At 50.9% G+C, this 15,088-nt stretch overlaps 1 protein-coding gene across 4 annotated transcripts in view; it reads left to right on the top strand.

The window, feature by feature from the left end:
- The first annotated feature begins 14,197 nt into the window (after positions 1–14,197).
- ERI3 (ERI1 exoribonuclease family member 3) overlaps positions 14,198–15,088 on the top strand; it is a 129,283-nt gene continuing 128,392 nt past the window's right edge. For 2 of the 4 annotated variants that reach the window (XM_079901630.1, XM_079901629.1), the window contains exon 1: positions 14,253–14,571. In XM_079901630.1, the coding sequence (XP_079757756.1) occupies positions 14,437–14,571 (135 nt within the window). In that variant the 5' untranslated portion in view covers positions 14,253–14,436. Of the gene's footprint in view, positions 14,204–14,252; positions 14,599–15,088 lie in introns of those variants that run through there. The other 2 variants (XM_079901631.1, XM_079901633.1) reach the window with 2 other exon arrangements.

Below are 15,088 nucleotides of genomic sequence, written 5' to 3'. Positions count from 1 at the left end.
CCAACCAGCAGTTTGCTCTCTGTATTTATGAGTCTGTTTTGTTTGTTTTGTTTTTTCAGATTCCATGTATAACGGAAACCACACAATATTTGTTTTTCTCTGACTTATTTCACTTAGCATAATACCCTCCAGGTCTATCCATGTTGCCACAAATGGCAAGATTCTTTCTTTTTTTTTTAATGGCTGAGTAATATTCCATTGCATATATGTACCACATCTTCTTTGTCCATTCGTCTATCGATAGATACTTAGGTTGCTTGCATATCTCTGCTATTGTAAATAATGCTGCAATGAACATAGGAGTACATATATCTTTTTGAATTAGTGTTTTCATTTTCTTTGGATAAATACCCAGGAGTGGAATTGCTGGATTGTATCAAGGCCTTTTCTTTAACTAGCCACACCATTAGCCATTCTCTTCATGCCAGTTTCCATGAGATGGAATGAGGAAACAGGTGTGGAGAGGGGGTTGGGGGAGGCTTTTCTAGTATGATTATGATGTGCTATGCAGAAGAGCTTCAAAATTTTTACATATTGAGTTGGTCCTTCATCCAACAAACAATCACTGAATACCTAGTTAATACAGAATAAAAAGGAGTGGAACACATGTCTTGCCACTATACCCTTGCTACTTCCCTATGGGAAGTTTCTTTTACAGGGAGAGGGTTACTGTTCAGGACAAGAGTAGAGAAGGGAGGGCCTCTGTAAGAAGGGCTGCACTCATCTTCCCAGGACTGATCTGAGGGCTAGAGGAAGGAACAGACAGCTTAGCCTTCAGATGCAAACTGCTCTCCTTCTCTGCTTCCAGGAGTTGCCCCTGTCGGGCCTGAGAAGAGGTGTTGACAGCCTGGTCCTCAACATTCCTTTCGATAGCCTAGTGTCAGTCTTCCCGCTTCTCAGGGATCTCTGGGCCCTGATGTCTCACCAGCATCCTGTCCCACTTCATCACTAGAGCGACGAATTACTTTCTGTCTCATGGGCCCAAGTTTCTACTTACTAAGTAGCCACTTTTCTGCTGGCTCCCTGGTTGCATTTTGGAGCTGCAGCCATACCCTTGGCCCAGGTTTTTAGCTTCAGCCTGGAAATATTAACAACCAAAATAATAATAACTTACATTTAGTAAGCACTTACTGTGTGCCAGGCCTTGTGCCAAAAGCTCTATGGATGCTTTGATTTCATCCTTGTGTCAACCCCATGATGGAGGTCCTGGTCTCCTGTTAGAGGTAGAGCGTGCAGCTGGCACGCAGAAGCAGCTCTTTTGGCCCGGATCCTGCTGCCCACGGGCCTGCCCTGCACATGCAGACCACCACAGGACCTGGGCTGGCTGCTCCGGTCTCACACAACACCCGGTGCCCCCAGCTGAGCCCAGTGGTGGGTGGAGCACACAGGGCTGTTGGCTGGTCTCCCCTGGCCCATTTCCTTCCCTGAACGGGCATCTCTGCTGGGCCAGCTCGCTTTCCCTCCGCTTCCCTTGCGCTTTTCCTGGCAGCGGCTCGTGCTGTTCCTTCTGCCTAACATCCCTCTGTTCCCTTTTCTGCCTGGTAAAATCCTTATTTTCAAGGCTTGCTTTAATGTCATCCTGACCTCCCTGCCCTCCCCTGTCAGAATTAATTGCTCCCTCCTTTGTGTTGCTCAACAGCACTTATCACGGCAGCGAACTGTAGTTACTTGTTTCACCACTCAGCCTGGGGGAAGAGATGGCAGAGGCCCCGTCTGGCCCACCCACCTGCTCATCTCCGTCTCCGGGGCTCAGGGGATGCCCAGTAAGTGTTTGCTGAAGCCCTTTGGGATTGGGGCCGGGGGGATGTGGAGCTTGTCCCTGCAGACCTCCCTGGGACGGGACCTGGCTTCTCCCTTCCTCCCTGCTGTCTGTCTAACCTCTTTCTCCCTGGCTGGACAAAACCGGATTTCAGGGACTATGTGACAGGATTCCCCTCAGCTGGGCTACGTCTATCATCTTTCCCCTCCACATGAGTCTCCTTCTTCAGGGGCCAGCCTGCCTGCTTGCCTCCCTCCTGTACCCCTCTAGCCATTCAGCTCTCCCCATTTAGCAGCATCTGCAGATTTCATTAACTTGCTACTTAACCCCTCTCACTCAGATCAGCTCTGAAGATGATAAATCAGGCCCCGGGCTCATCCCTGCAGTGGCCATCCTCTCCACACCCCCTCTAACGAGGTTCTGGCTGCCCCTATTCATCACCGACTGCCCTCCTTTTCTCCTGCAGTGTCACTGTCTATACCCCCCATGCCCCACGTGGACGATGTCAGTGTTGTTACAGTCCAGCCACTTTGGATTGAATCCTGGAACCAGATTTCAGGACGGACCCTGGACCACCTCTGTCCCCGGGGGGAAGCTCTGGGCCTTGGCTTCCCTGGGCAGTGCGGGTTAGCCCAAAGGCAGCACCCAGGGACTGCAGGGGAGGGTGGAGCATGGCCTAGGAAAGGATGGAGAGGGGTGAGGACGCACTGGCTCCCTTCCTAGCCATAGGACCATGTTCAATTGCGCATAAGAGGGGGCGTGGGTGGGGGCAGAGTGGACCTGCATGCTCCCTCCCTTACTTTCTTCCTCAAGCCCCACCCCTCCCTCCCTGCCTAGATCTTCCCAAGAGCCCACCTTTATTTATTTATTATAAATTTATTTATTTTATTTATTTATTTTTGGCTGCACTGGGTCTTTGTTGCTGTGCACGGGCTTTCTCTAGTTGCGGCGGGCGGGGGCTACTCTTCGTTGCGGTGCGCGGGTTTCTCATTGCGGTGGCTTCTGTTGTTGCAGAGCTCGGGCTCTAGGCATGCGGGCTTCAGTAGTTGTGGCACGTGGGCTCAGTAGTTGTGGCTCGCAGGCTCTAGAGCACAGGCTCAGTAGTTGTGGTGCACGAGTTTAGTTGCTCCACGGCATGTGGGATCTTCCCGGACCAGGGCTTGAACCTGTGTCCCCTGCATTGGCAGGCGGATTCTTAACCACTGCGCCACCAGGGGAGCCCAAGAGCCCACCTTTAAATCTCCTCCTCTGTGACCCTGCTCCTCTCGCAGACACCCTCCCGGTCCCCAGCTGCTCAGGGAGAGTGGGTGGGATGAGTACTGCTGTACCAGTGACCTGGGTGGTGGGGTGTGCAGAGCAGCAACCAGACTCTACCCCTGTAGCTCGCCCTACAAGGTCACGCCTTCTCTGGGACTTCTTTCTCACCCTCATCTTTCTAGCTCATCCTTCTCTTATTTCTTGAAGCTCCTTCGCTTACACTCAACCTGCGACGCCATCTGTCACTGAGGCTGCCATGCTGCTCAGTGGGTGGGTCACCTGGGCCGCGGTGGAGCGCTGGAGCTGGCGAGCAGTGTGCTTTTTCCAGATCTGAGCAGAAGGGCCCCGCACCGCACCCCTCCACGCTCCTTCCCTGAGCCCCACCCAAATACCATCTCTCACTTTCCTTCCTCCATGTAAGCACTTTGTGCCCTCTCCTTTAGGCTCCAGGTCTCTCCTTCTGACACAATTCTCCTTCCCTCCCATGCCTCCTCGGCTGTTCCCTTCTGCTATTTACAGGCATACGGTCCAAAGCGGCCACCCCATATATGTCAGGGGCCTAGACTTTTTGTGGTTCTAATCAGGGTCCTGCTTTTTCCTGGCCCTTAGAGATGCCCCATCTCTGGGCACCCTTCAATCACCTCATGTGCCCTCATTCTGGCTCCCCTTTTATCTGCCCCCCTCGCCCCCATTCTCACCTTCATTCCAGCCTTCACAGGAGACAATGTTGGAGAAGGTGTGCCTGGCTCATGATAGGTTCTTAAAAAACATCAATTAAGCCCAAATCGGAGTTTCCCCATTCTGGTTCCTTCCCTACTCCTTCCCAGGCCCTGTAATGATCCTGTTCTCCCCTGCGTTGTTAGCCTTCTTCTGGGGTCGGGGTAGGGGCAGGGTCAAGGCCATTAGATGTTCACTCAGTGCCTCCCCTCCCCGCCACCAACGTGTGCTTTTTGTCAGGTGCTATTTTTACAATGTCTTCATTACCTCCTAATTGGCCAAATCTCTTTTCTTTATTTTTCTTGTTAAAGACAGATTTAAAGAACGAGTTCAGTAGCTCAGCCATTTTCAGACCATCATTAATTTCCCGCCTTCTTATTTATTAATGGGGCAACTTCCTTGCTGGTATTTCTTGTTCCCTGGATATCTCTGTAAAAGCCTGCCTGGCTCATGCAGCCCCTGGGACCAGTGCTAAGTCACTCTGACTTTGTGCTGCCCTCAGTGGCTCTGGCATTCCCTCCACAGCCCGCCTGCTCTCTCTCGGCCCTCCTTGGCCAAGGCCTCTCACCCACAGCCTGCAGGGAGGAGAGGAGGGTATGCCCTCGCGTTCTTCCTGTGATGAAGAGCACTGAGACCCCCGGTTCCCTCCTCCATCCCTCTCTCCACTGTGTTCCAGGTCCAACTCTAAGCTGAATACAGACTGCCTCGGTGACCCCTCAAGACCTTTAGGAACAAAAGAGGGAACTGACCCTCAGGGAGCAGCAGTGACTTGCCCAGCGTGCTTGGCTTGAAGCGGGTAGAGCCAGGATGGGAACCCAGTTTTCCCACGTGTCTCCAGAGCTTGAGCTTTTCTTCTATGCCAGCCTGCCTCAGGGAAGCCTGTGTGAGAAGGTCACGTTCAGGATAAGTCTTGAAATAGAGGGAGAAACCAGGGCCATTGAGAAGGCAGCAGCACAGTGGGAAACAGAAGTCAGCGGCCCGGGGCTTAGCAGGGCTGTGGTCAGCAAACTGGGTTGGGTGACCCGTCTCTTCCTTCTGAACCTTGACCTCTTCACGCTCCATGTTCTTATCCTCCCAGGTCGGTTAGCTAAGGGCTCGTGTTCTCAGGGTGATGTTACTAAAATGTGGGAACGGTTATCTGGGGACTCTTTCCATGCCTCTGAAGGGTGGGTCTGGGCACATGGCTCCCTTTGAGGCCCTCTTGTGTGTTCTGGGTTGAGGCTTTTTGATTCTGGTTCTCCCGGAGCCTCTGCCCTTCTCTCCAGGTCAGGGGGTTGGCTCTGTTGCCGCCCACAGACCGCTGCCCTCGCATGGGCATGGGTAAGAGTCAGTAAGCCATGGGCTCTATGGGCCAACAGCTACTGCCCTAGAGCCCAGGCCTGGGTCTGAGCATATGCTGACTCCACGATGGCTCCGAAAGCTTCTCTGAGTAATGGGAACTTGTGGAATGGTCCTGTTAGGATCCTCCTTAATCTTGCCATAATCAGGAATACTGTTATCGCCTAGGCTCTGAGCCCAGACTCCAGGTCCGGCCCCATCGTGCCCCCCACCCCACACCCCCGGGCCCAGTGGCTAAGGCTGTCGCTGCCCGCACATGGCGGGTGAGTGATGAGGTGATGAGGACAGTGATCCCAAGTTACGGCTCAAGCCTAACACAGCCTTGAGGACCCCGTGGCTGCCACCAAATGCCAAGTCATGCTCTTCCCTTTGGACATGAACGCTCTGGGCAGGCCCTTAGAACTGTCCAAAGAAACAGGGAGAGAGAGAAATCAGGGCAGAATCATCTTGCCTGACCTGGACCTCCAGAAGCGGTAGCTGGGAGCGGCAGCAGTGCCGGGGAGGAGTCCCCTGGGGCCAAGCCCAGGGAGCCGTGTTTTTACACTAAAAGACCTTGTTTCTTGTCTCATCCTGGTCATAACCCTGCTTAATAAAGACATTAAGATGAATGATTGAAGCTGCCTCTCTCCCTGCAGCCGGAAGGAGGGGCAGCCTGGGTGACCCGGGCAGAGGGGACACTGTGGGGATGCGTGGAGGTAGGAGGGAATCCACAAAGCATCCCCCTCCAACACGGAGCCTCAGCTTTGGGAGGCTGAAGCCTCCTGTCCTGTAAGCGCTCTCCAAAGGCTGCCTTATCCAGCGGGGCACCTCTGCACTGCCGGCCTCGGGCTGTGTTCTGTTTCCCCAGCATTAGGGAGGGGTTGGTACAAGCAGAAAAAGCCATCCTGGGTGGAGAGGGGATGACAGGGATTTTCGCTTATACAGGCTTTCAACAGGGCTTTGGTAAGCTCCTGTACAGTAGGTTTTCGTATTTATAAAAACAATAGCTAACAGTTATGGGGTACTCTCTGCTTGTTTCAGGGGCTGTGCTTTATAGGCATTGCCACATCTGAGTCTCAAAACAGCCCGTGACACAGGAAGAGTTATTACCCCCAATTTACAGATGAGAAGACTGAGGCTTGGAGAACTCAAGCCACTTGCCCAAGGTCACCCAGCTAATAAGTAATGGAGTTGGGCCATGAACCGAGGCAGCCTGACTTCAGAGCCTGCGCTTATAACGCCTGTCATCACAAGTGCCTCCAATTTTACAAATTGACATAGCCTGGAATTGGGAGGAGGACTGGGGAGGACCAGGGTTTTTGTATCAGGGAATTGATTTAGAGGTCACAGACAACCGTTAGGGATAAACAGGATCATCTCTGGATGGGGCTGCCGAGGAGGTGGGGCCCCAGGGAGCACTACTGAGACATGCCTCATTTACCATTTTTATGACAAGTCTGGCAGAGGGCAGCTCAGGGAAAACTGCCCCTTCACAGATGACGCTGAAAGCTTTGGGGCAGGAAAATGTCTTGCTTATTGTCTTCCCCCAGCCCTGCGCCCTCTGCACCTGATCCTTGCTGGGCGTGGAGCAAATTATCAATTAACAACTTCTAAAATATAGATGCTAAATAAAAGTGAAGAACCACAGCAGCCTTGAACCGTCTTCAGTGAAAAGAAGAATGCTCTGTGAGTGGACGCATTGGGGAAGGTGGGAAGTAGGGCCAGCGAGATCGCACTAAGACCTGCCTACTCCTCGTGGGGTCTGAGGACCAGCAGCATCAGTGTCACCAGGGAACTCTGAGAAATGCAGAATCTCAGGCCTTTCCCAGGTCCACAGAATGACAATTTGCATTTTAACAAGATCTCCAGGCGCTTGGAATGCAAGCACATTAAAGTTTGAGCAGTACCACCCTAACACCGAACTGACCTAGTCACTGCCCTGCTTTAAACCCTTGGGTGGCTCTCTATTGCCTTCAAGATCAAGTCCAAACACCTTAAGAAGGCTTGCTTATAAGACTACACATGAATTTAACTCTTGCCTACTTCTTCAAACTCTTCTTTCACCACTCGCTTTGCCACACTTTCTGCTCCAGTAGTACTGGCTTTCTTCCCATCCACACGTGGGCCATTTCTTTGCCTTGAGCCTTTGTCACGTCATTCCCTTTGCCTGTATTGCCCTCTTCATTCTTTTCTCCCCCACCTCCTGGGCCTGGGAAAGTCCTGCTCAACCTTTAAGACTTGACTTAAATGTCACCTGCTCTGAGAAACCTTTCCAGCTGTGATTGACCCCTCATCCTAAAACCTTCATGGCAACTGGTCTCTATGATCACAGTTATCACTCTGAGTGACACTTGGTTCCTTACCCATGTGTCTCCTTCGGTAGAGTGTAAGTTCTATGAGGGCAAGAACTATGTCTGTGGCTCATGTTCCTGTCCTGAGTTTTCAAGGAGCCTAGCACAAACTAGATATTCAAAGAATGTTTGTTGCATCTTGAAAAAGTATACACACAAGCTCTTAGTTCAGCTGGGGTTGCTGGAGGAGATCCCCTGAAGGCCCTGGATGCCCTCTTAAAAGCCCTACAACAGCATTCTCAGGTCCTGGGGGCTGTGGTTGGGCAGTGCCTAGAGATAAGAATGCCGAGCAAGCCTCTGGCCTGTGCATTACCACCTACCATGCAGGGTGTGACAGGCAGATAGGGTTTGGGGACTCAGGAGAGGGGAAGGAATAGCCCCTTGGGGATCAGGAAATACTTCCTGGAGCAGGGCACGCTTCTCCCGGGGTTCAGTTGAGAGATGGGAATGGGGAAGGCACTCCCCATTGAGAGAACCACCAGCAAAGTCTTGGAGGCAGAGAAATACAAAGCTCCTCGATGAGTAATAATCAGTCCCTTTGGCCTGGAAGAGAAGGGGAGTTAAAGAACTACTAGGAAATAAGGCTGGAAGCATAGGTTGAAGCCTGAGTGTAGAGGACTTGAACACCAAGTCAAGACCAGGAAGGAGGAGCTATGAAACCACAAGGAGTCTAGTGTAAGGACAAGGCCCCACTAGTCTGGGAAGGTAACAGAAGGTGGTAGGCAGTAAAAGGAATTTATTCACTAAATCCTGGGTGGGGAGAAATTTAGTGTAATGGTGGTCCTATGGGATTTGGAGATGATACTTGGCTACATCCAGTGTGGGGAGCCAGGCAACATCCCCTGACCCAAATATCTATTTGAATCCACTGTTTTACATGGGGCTGAAAATCCTCTCAGAGGAAAACAATTTTGAACCAAGCCCATAACTGGATCAGGTATACACCAGCATGACTGGATAACCCAATGGACACCATATTGCTGGAAGGGCCAGCAGAGCTCCAGAGAGAAACCTAATGATACAGGAGAGGGAGTTCTGGCAGAGCAGCCAGTCTCCACAATAGGACTAAGGGTTGAAGAGGGATCGTGGGTCTTGTTCAGTATAATGGCTCTTATTAAACTCACCCTATTTTCGCTCCTCTGGTGGTAGTAGATGTACAAAATGGGAAGTGGTAGTAGGTGTACAAAATGGGAAGAAAAAGGACTGGTTAAATAAGTGGAAAGACCTGCCTCTGAAACACTTAAGAGCTCAAACCTCCCTGCTGTGGGGCTTCACATCCCCCTAGCTGCATGTAATATGGAGGGAGTCATCTTCTTACTTTGAGAGTGTCATGCTCTCACACTGTCATGGTACCACGAGAATTGAGCACATCAGGCAGAGGCATTCAAGGCCAGCATCCATGGTGCACTTAATGACAGAATTAGTGGATCATAGTAGCTTGTATTGCTCCATGGGCACAATTGAGGCTTTTTTTAAGGAACACTGCAGGGGACAAATATTTCTACAGGAGCGGGCAGGGGCCTAGAATCAGCAACATTGGTGTACTAACATTAATGTAAATTTATTGGTATCACCAGCTGGTATAGATGGTAGGGAGCATCTGCACTGCTATAGATGAGCTACAAGGCAGTCCAGGGAATAGAGCCACCAGGAGACATCAGTTTGTGAGTAGATTTGGAGAAATGGAGGGAGCCTGGTCTAGAGGAGAGGAGAAGTTGGCGTCACTTTAAAGGGGCCAGGGTGAATGCTGTCATTTGAACTGTGGTGGAAGGGCTCCAGCAGGCAACAGGAGAGAAGAGCTGAACTTGAAGCCGAGATGGGAACAGGCAAAAAGTGGGAGTGCTGGTGGCTGATGACCAACTTCAAGGGAAAAATGATGAAGGAAACTTCACTCACTGAGCACCTACCTCATGTTGGTTCGGCACTGTGGTAGGTGCTTTCTTGTTTATGTAGGTATTATCTCCATTTTATAGTAGAGGAACTTTACTTATTCATCAAATAGACGTATCTGGAATATAAAGACCATTAAAACACAGTCTTCTTCCTCGAGGATCTCAGAGTATTGTAGGTGAGCAATACAGACAAGTCGTTTCATTATAGAGTGGTCCTTAGAAAAGAGCAGATGCAAGCACAAGATGCAATGAAACCACAGAGAGGTTCCCCAAGTCACAGAGGCAGCAAGCGTCAGAGCCAAGGTTCAACTCCTGGACTCTCTGGATCCAAACCCTTGCACCTGCCACCACTCTAGCTGCACAGCTACAGCCGTCAGGACCTTTAGTCATAGTCTGAGTTCTGAGGAAGAGCAGTAGCCCTTGTTGCTGGCAGGGAATGTTTAAGAGCAAGGAGAAGCCCTTGGGAATTGGGATGCGGCATGTACAAGTGACCCAGCAGCACCACAGGCCCAGAAGAGGAGATGATGACCGGGAGAGGAGAGGTTACCAGATCATGAAGCCTCTCCCCTGGGACAGGATTGATTCCAGAGCCTAGAGGTGGCAGTGAGTGGTTCTACCTATAAGAGCCACTGGGGCAAGCAAGAAACCAGGTTGCACTTAGAGAGGCAGATTGGTACCAGAAAATGGAGGGTCTGAAAAATCAAGCTGGGATTGAGAGGAGGGGCCTTATTGGGAATGGCAGTGGGGATGTGAGAATGAAATCAGACAATTCTTGAGCTGGAAGGAAAATCTGCCCAATCTCTAGGATCATCATCTCCTTTTTGCTTCTGTTGAGTTCAGTAGCTCCTGACAGGACTGTCTGCCCTTTGGAAAACAACTCTTTTGCTTTAAAAACTTTGTTTTTTCCTCCCTTCTGAGCACCAGATCTGGAAGAGGCCCCAATCTTTTCTAGGGATTCTTTGTTTCTGACTAGTGGCTGGATAGCCTAAGCCAACCTTCCACAGTTGGGACGGGGCATTGGGCCATACCTCTGGGGCATGTGAATCACAACTCTCTCTGGAACAATGGGTGAGGCCGGGAGAAGTCAGAGGATTAGAGGTGGGGAGGCCAGGACTGGAGAAGGAACAGTGGAGCAGCTTGGGGAAGAGAGCCTCTCTGGGCAGGTGGCTCCATTTGATTTCCGATTTAAAGGGGAGGCTTAGATAGCCAAGAAGAAAAAGGCTAATAAGAAAAATATTAAACGGCAGTGTGTACGTCCCCAGGGACTTCCTGTTGCCATGACTGACCTCCTGGAGGCGCCATTCGTTCCCGAGCATGGCAGCTTTATAGGCACTTGTAGGCCAGCAAAGAACACCAATTTGCTGCCGCAGTTTGTTTTGATAACTGAAACTTTCAATAAATCTATATTAAAATCAAAGGGAAAATTAACTAGGCCCCAGTGAGGGGCACAGAGATAAGGGAGCACATTACCACCCTGGCCTCAGCCACACCACATCCATCTCTTAGTTCAGATTCAGGTCACCAGGGAGATGAATGGCTCGGGCTCATAGGGAACAGCCCTGGGGAAAGCAGGGTGAAGAAGGCATGGCCAGGTCTAGGCTCCACTGCTCTTGGAGCAGAGAAGACTGGGGCTGGGCGTGGGGGAGCAAGGAGGTGGTATGGTGGTGGTCACGGTGGGAAGAGGAGTTGGAAGAGGGGTGGGGGAGGGGCAAGAATAATAGTAACAGCCAATATTTACTGCACTCTTTATGCAGGATACTGTGCTAAGCATGTTTAATTCTAATAACAAGTAGGTACTAGTATTATCTACACTATAGAGATGAAGAAACTGAGCCTCAGAGAATATGTGACTTGCCTAAGGTCACAGATAGAGCCAGGATGCACACCTGAGCAGGCTCTCTCCACACTCACTCTCCCTATAACTGCACTATGCTATCTTACATAGCTTACAGGACTGAGAATGGCAGAAGCAGTTTCTCCACTTATCAGATAAAATGGTTTCGGATCCAGTCTGGGTTCTCTCAGCTGTGCCAAGTTTGGGGGCTGCCATGCACTGTCCTTGGGTCCTGGGTTCTCTGTCCTTCAGTTGCTAAGGTCCCAACTTTGATGGCTATCTTGCGGATTTTCCTGGTGGTTTGACAGGGCTGCAGAAGAACCCATGTGGTTCTCTTTGGTTCTTGCTCTCAGTGTTCACTTTAGTTCAGTCACTGAATCCAGCAGCCAGGCAGTCTACCCAGGGTGTATATGTGCCTGTACTGGACTCAGTTCATCTGTCTCCGAAAATTCACTCGCCCCATCTGCTTGCCCCACCCTAGACATTGGCCACCTGTTTTATGGACAACCCAGCTGCCACTACTATCACGTCATTTACTAACACATCTGGTTGTCTCAGCGCCCTCTGGGAGGAGGGTTAGGTTCTGAAAGAGCTTCCAATGTGCGCATTGTGATGGGACTGCAGTGGCCTATTTTGACCAGGCCAGAGGCTCCTCTCATCCTTCCTAGTCTCAGATGAACCACTGTGCTTTAGGGTGTGGGATCTGGCGCCCCCTGTGGCTACGGGAGTGGTGGGGTAACGCAACCCTCCCTTTCTTCCTGTCTGAGAAGTGATAGTTCTACATGGTCTGTAGGACAGAGCAACTAGCTGTGTTTTCTGTTAAGCTTTGGTCATAACAATACTACTTTATATTTTCATTCCCTCCTTCCCTGCCTCACATCTCTTTTCCCCCTCACTCTTGCTGTCCAGGGATTACATTTCCCAATGAAATCTTACTACATAAGCTTTGCCTCAGGCTCTGTTTTCTAGGGAACCAGAACACAGCCAAAGGCTTGAGGGAGCCAAATGCTGGGTTAGGCAGCAGTGTAAGGTACCAAGTGTACTTAAACTGTCCTATTATTTGAGTGCATTTTGCCTGGTCTTTGTCCAAAAAGAGCTTACAATGTGGTGAGGCCCTGGAAGTTGTTCAGATGAGCTCTAGAGCACCAAGGAGGAAAGAACACATTTTGGGGAAGTCAAGGGTTCCATGGAGGATACTGGGGCTGGGCCTTAAGGAAAGCCTCCAATTCTCATAGTGTGTGTTTACTTCATTCTTACAGCCAAGAAGGCTGGCTATGCCATATTCTCAGGCCAGATTCAGGATATAACAAAGCCAGAGACAAGAGAGGCCATACTAAGGCCTCTTATTAGTCTATTTTTTTTTTAAACATCTTTATTGGAGTATAATTGCTTTACAATGGTGTGTTAATTTCTGCTTTATAAAAAAGTGAATCAGCTATACATGTACATATATCCCCATATCTCCTGCCTCTTGCGTCTCCCTCCCTCCCTCCCTATCCCACCCCTCTAGGTGGTCACAAGCACGAGCTGATCTTGTGCTATGCGGCTGCTTCCCACCAGCTATCTATTTTATACTGGTCTGATTTTATTTATCTATTTACTTACTTGTTTATTGTCTGTTCTTCCTCTCCCCTCCTCCTCCTCAATGTAAAAGCTCCTTGAGGACACAGATTCTGTGTGTCTTATTCACCAGTGAATCCTCAGCAACAGAAACAGTGCCTGACACTTAGCAGAGGCACTATAAAATATGTTGACTGATATGATCAACTGGGATTAACATCTAGATAACATTAATGGAAAGAGGAAGACCCAATTCCAGCTCCAAGAATCAGGCGATGGGCAGATGTGCCTCCACTTTACTGACCCTTGGTTAAGTGACACCTGTCCCTGCTGGTGTTTATTCCCTCATTTGTTCACAAACATTTATTGTGTGTCTGCTTTATGCCTGGTACTGTGCTGGATATTACTTTACAGCATGAACAATATAGAAATAATGCCTACCTTACAGGAGTTTACAGCCCTGGGGGAGAGACAACAAAGAAACGGACAATTATAAAACAATGCAATAAATTCCGTAGGTGCAGAGTAGAATCACCTAACCCATCATGTGGGATTAAGGAAGGCGTTCCTTAAAGGGGGGATTACCAGGCTTTCCCAGCTCAGGTGGGAACCATTCATTATGTTAAGGTCAGATTTCACGGAGATGGTAGGGCCCAGACCTGACGACATTTTCTTAAGTGAAAATGTGTAGATGTCAGACAGAGGGCTTGGTGACCGAAGCTGGTCACAGATGGTTCCTGGCTGACCGGGAGGCTGTCAAAACCATCACTGGCTTGGCCAAGGCTGGGGTTTCCCAGCTCAGAACCTAGTGCCCATGACTTACCAGAGAGGCACAACCAAGATGAACAAATACATCTCTGGCTTTGGCCAGAGTTCTCTCCAGTTGACTGAAAAGACTGACTGTGGAAACTCCCCACAGCTGAGGCCAGAATCCTTTTTAACTCTGAAGTTCCCTGTGGAGCTGATCTTAACAACTTAGCTCCCTCTTCCCTGGGAAGGCCCTTCAGAAATCTAAGCATTTTTTTCTTCGCCTAAAATCCCCCTCCTCTCAGGTCTTTCCCCAGGCCGACCTCAGAGAGTAAATGATAGTAGTGGCTTGCTGAATGAACTAATCATGAGAAGGTGACATCTAAATACAACATGTCACCTTATGAGCCTATATTCACCTCATGAGTATATTGGAAGGTGGGAAAACGGAAGTGGGGGACCTGGGTTTCTCTAGGCCTTAGAAAGTTTCCTTTTGTAGAAAATTTCTTTCACAGCTCAGAAGTGAGGCCCCCCCCTTCACTTTCTTCTAAATACGTGCAACCTCGACACTACAAGTCCCATAAGGCCTGCGGTGGGGAGTCACCATCTTGGCGCACCTTCGCGCGCATGTCGGCGGGAGAGCGAGCCTTTGGGGAGAAGAAGCCCCGCCCCCGTGCAGCCCATTGGTCGCAGGAGCCGGCGGCGGGCTCAGCGGTTGGCCATCGCGCCCGCCCGTCCGCCGCGTCGGCCGGGGTCAGAGTGCGCGGAGGTGAGTCGGTGTGTTGTGGACTCGTGGTGCTGGCTGCCGCTGTTGAGGCGGCCGGGAACGGGCGGTGGGGAGCGGGCGGAGCTGGCCCTGCCTCTGCCTGGCCGGCGCCGCAGTCGGCGCGGGCCGCGCCCGCCGCCGTAAACTGCCCTGAGCGCCTGCTCAGGCCGAGGGAGAAGTCGGGGCCTGCACCTGGAGGGAGCCTGCCGCGCTGGCCCCGAGGAGGGGGCGTTGCCATGGCGACAGCCTCTCCCGCTGCTGACGGGGGGCGGGGGCGGCCCTGGGAAGGAGGGCTGGTCTCCTGGCCCCCTGCTCCTCCCCTTACAATTCCCTGGACTTGGATGGGCCCGAGTTGGGGGCAACACCCCGGGGTGGGTGATGCGGCGAGGCCCCCCCAGATTGGGCCCTGGTAATGCATGCGGGGTGAGGGTCGCGGCGCGCAGTTTGTGCAGCCTGGGGTGCTGGCCCATGTGCTCACCCTGGATGCATGGTCTACTGAGAAACGTTTAGGCGGAGAAGGAGAGGGGCAGGGCTTTGAAAGACAGGCTGGGTGAGGTGATTAAGCATGCTGACTTCCTACCTGGGATTGCTTAGGAGGAGGAAGAGAGCTTTGACCAAAGAGGATAGAAAGCTAGCAAGGAGATGGTAGAGAGAACATTCCCTTTACCCTCTCCCCAACACACACACACACAGACACACAAGCTTAGCAGTTTACTTCTTTTTGTAAATCTGTTGCGGTGGTCGTAGTTACGGTGGAAGGATTGAATAAGGGGCCTAACTTGGCTAGCTTTCTGTTTGCTTTTCCTGCAAATGCTCCAGCAACAGGTGTTTTCTTAAAACAAAAAGGCATGAACTTGGATTGGGGCTTGATTGCGAGTTCTTGCAAAA

This window comes from Stenella coeruleoalba, assembly GCF_951394435.1.
Source record: "Stenella coeruleoalba genome assembly, chromosome: 1".
Lineage (NCBI taxonomy): Eukaryota > Metazoa > Chordata > Mammalia > Artiodactyla > Delphinidae > Stenella > Stenella coeruleoalba.
Note: the sequence above shows the minus strand (reverse complement) of the source record. Positions and strands in the feature narration are given on the sequence as shown.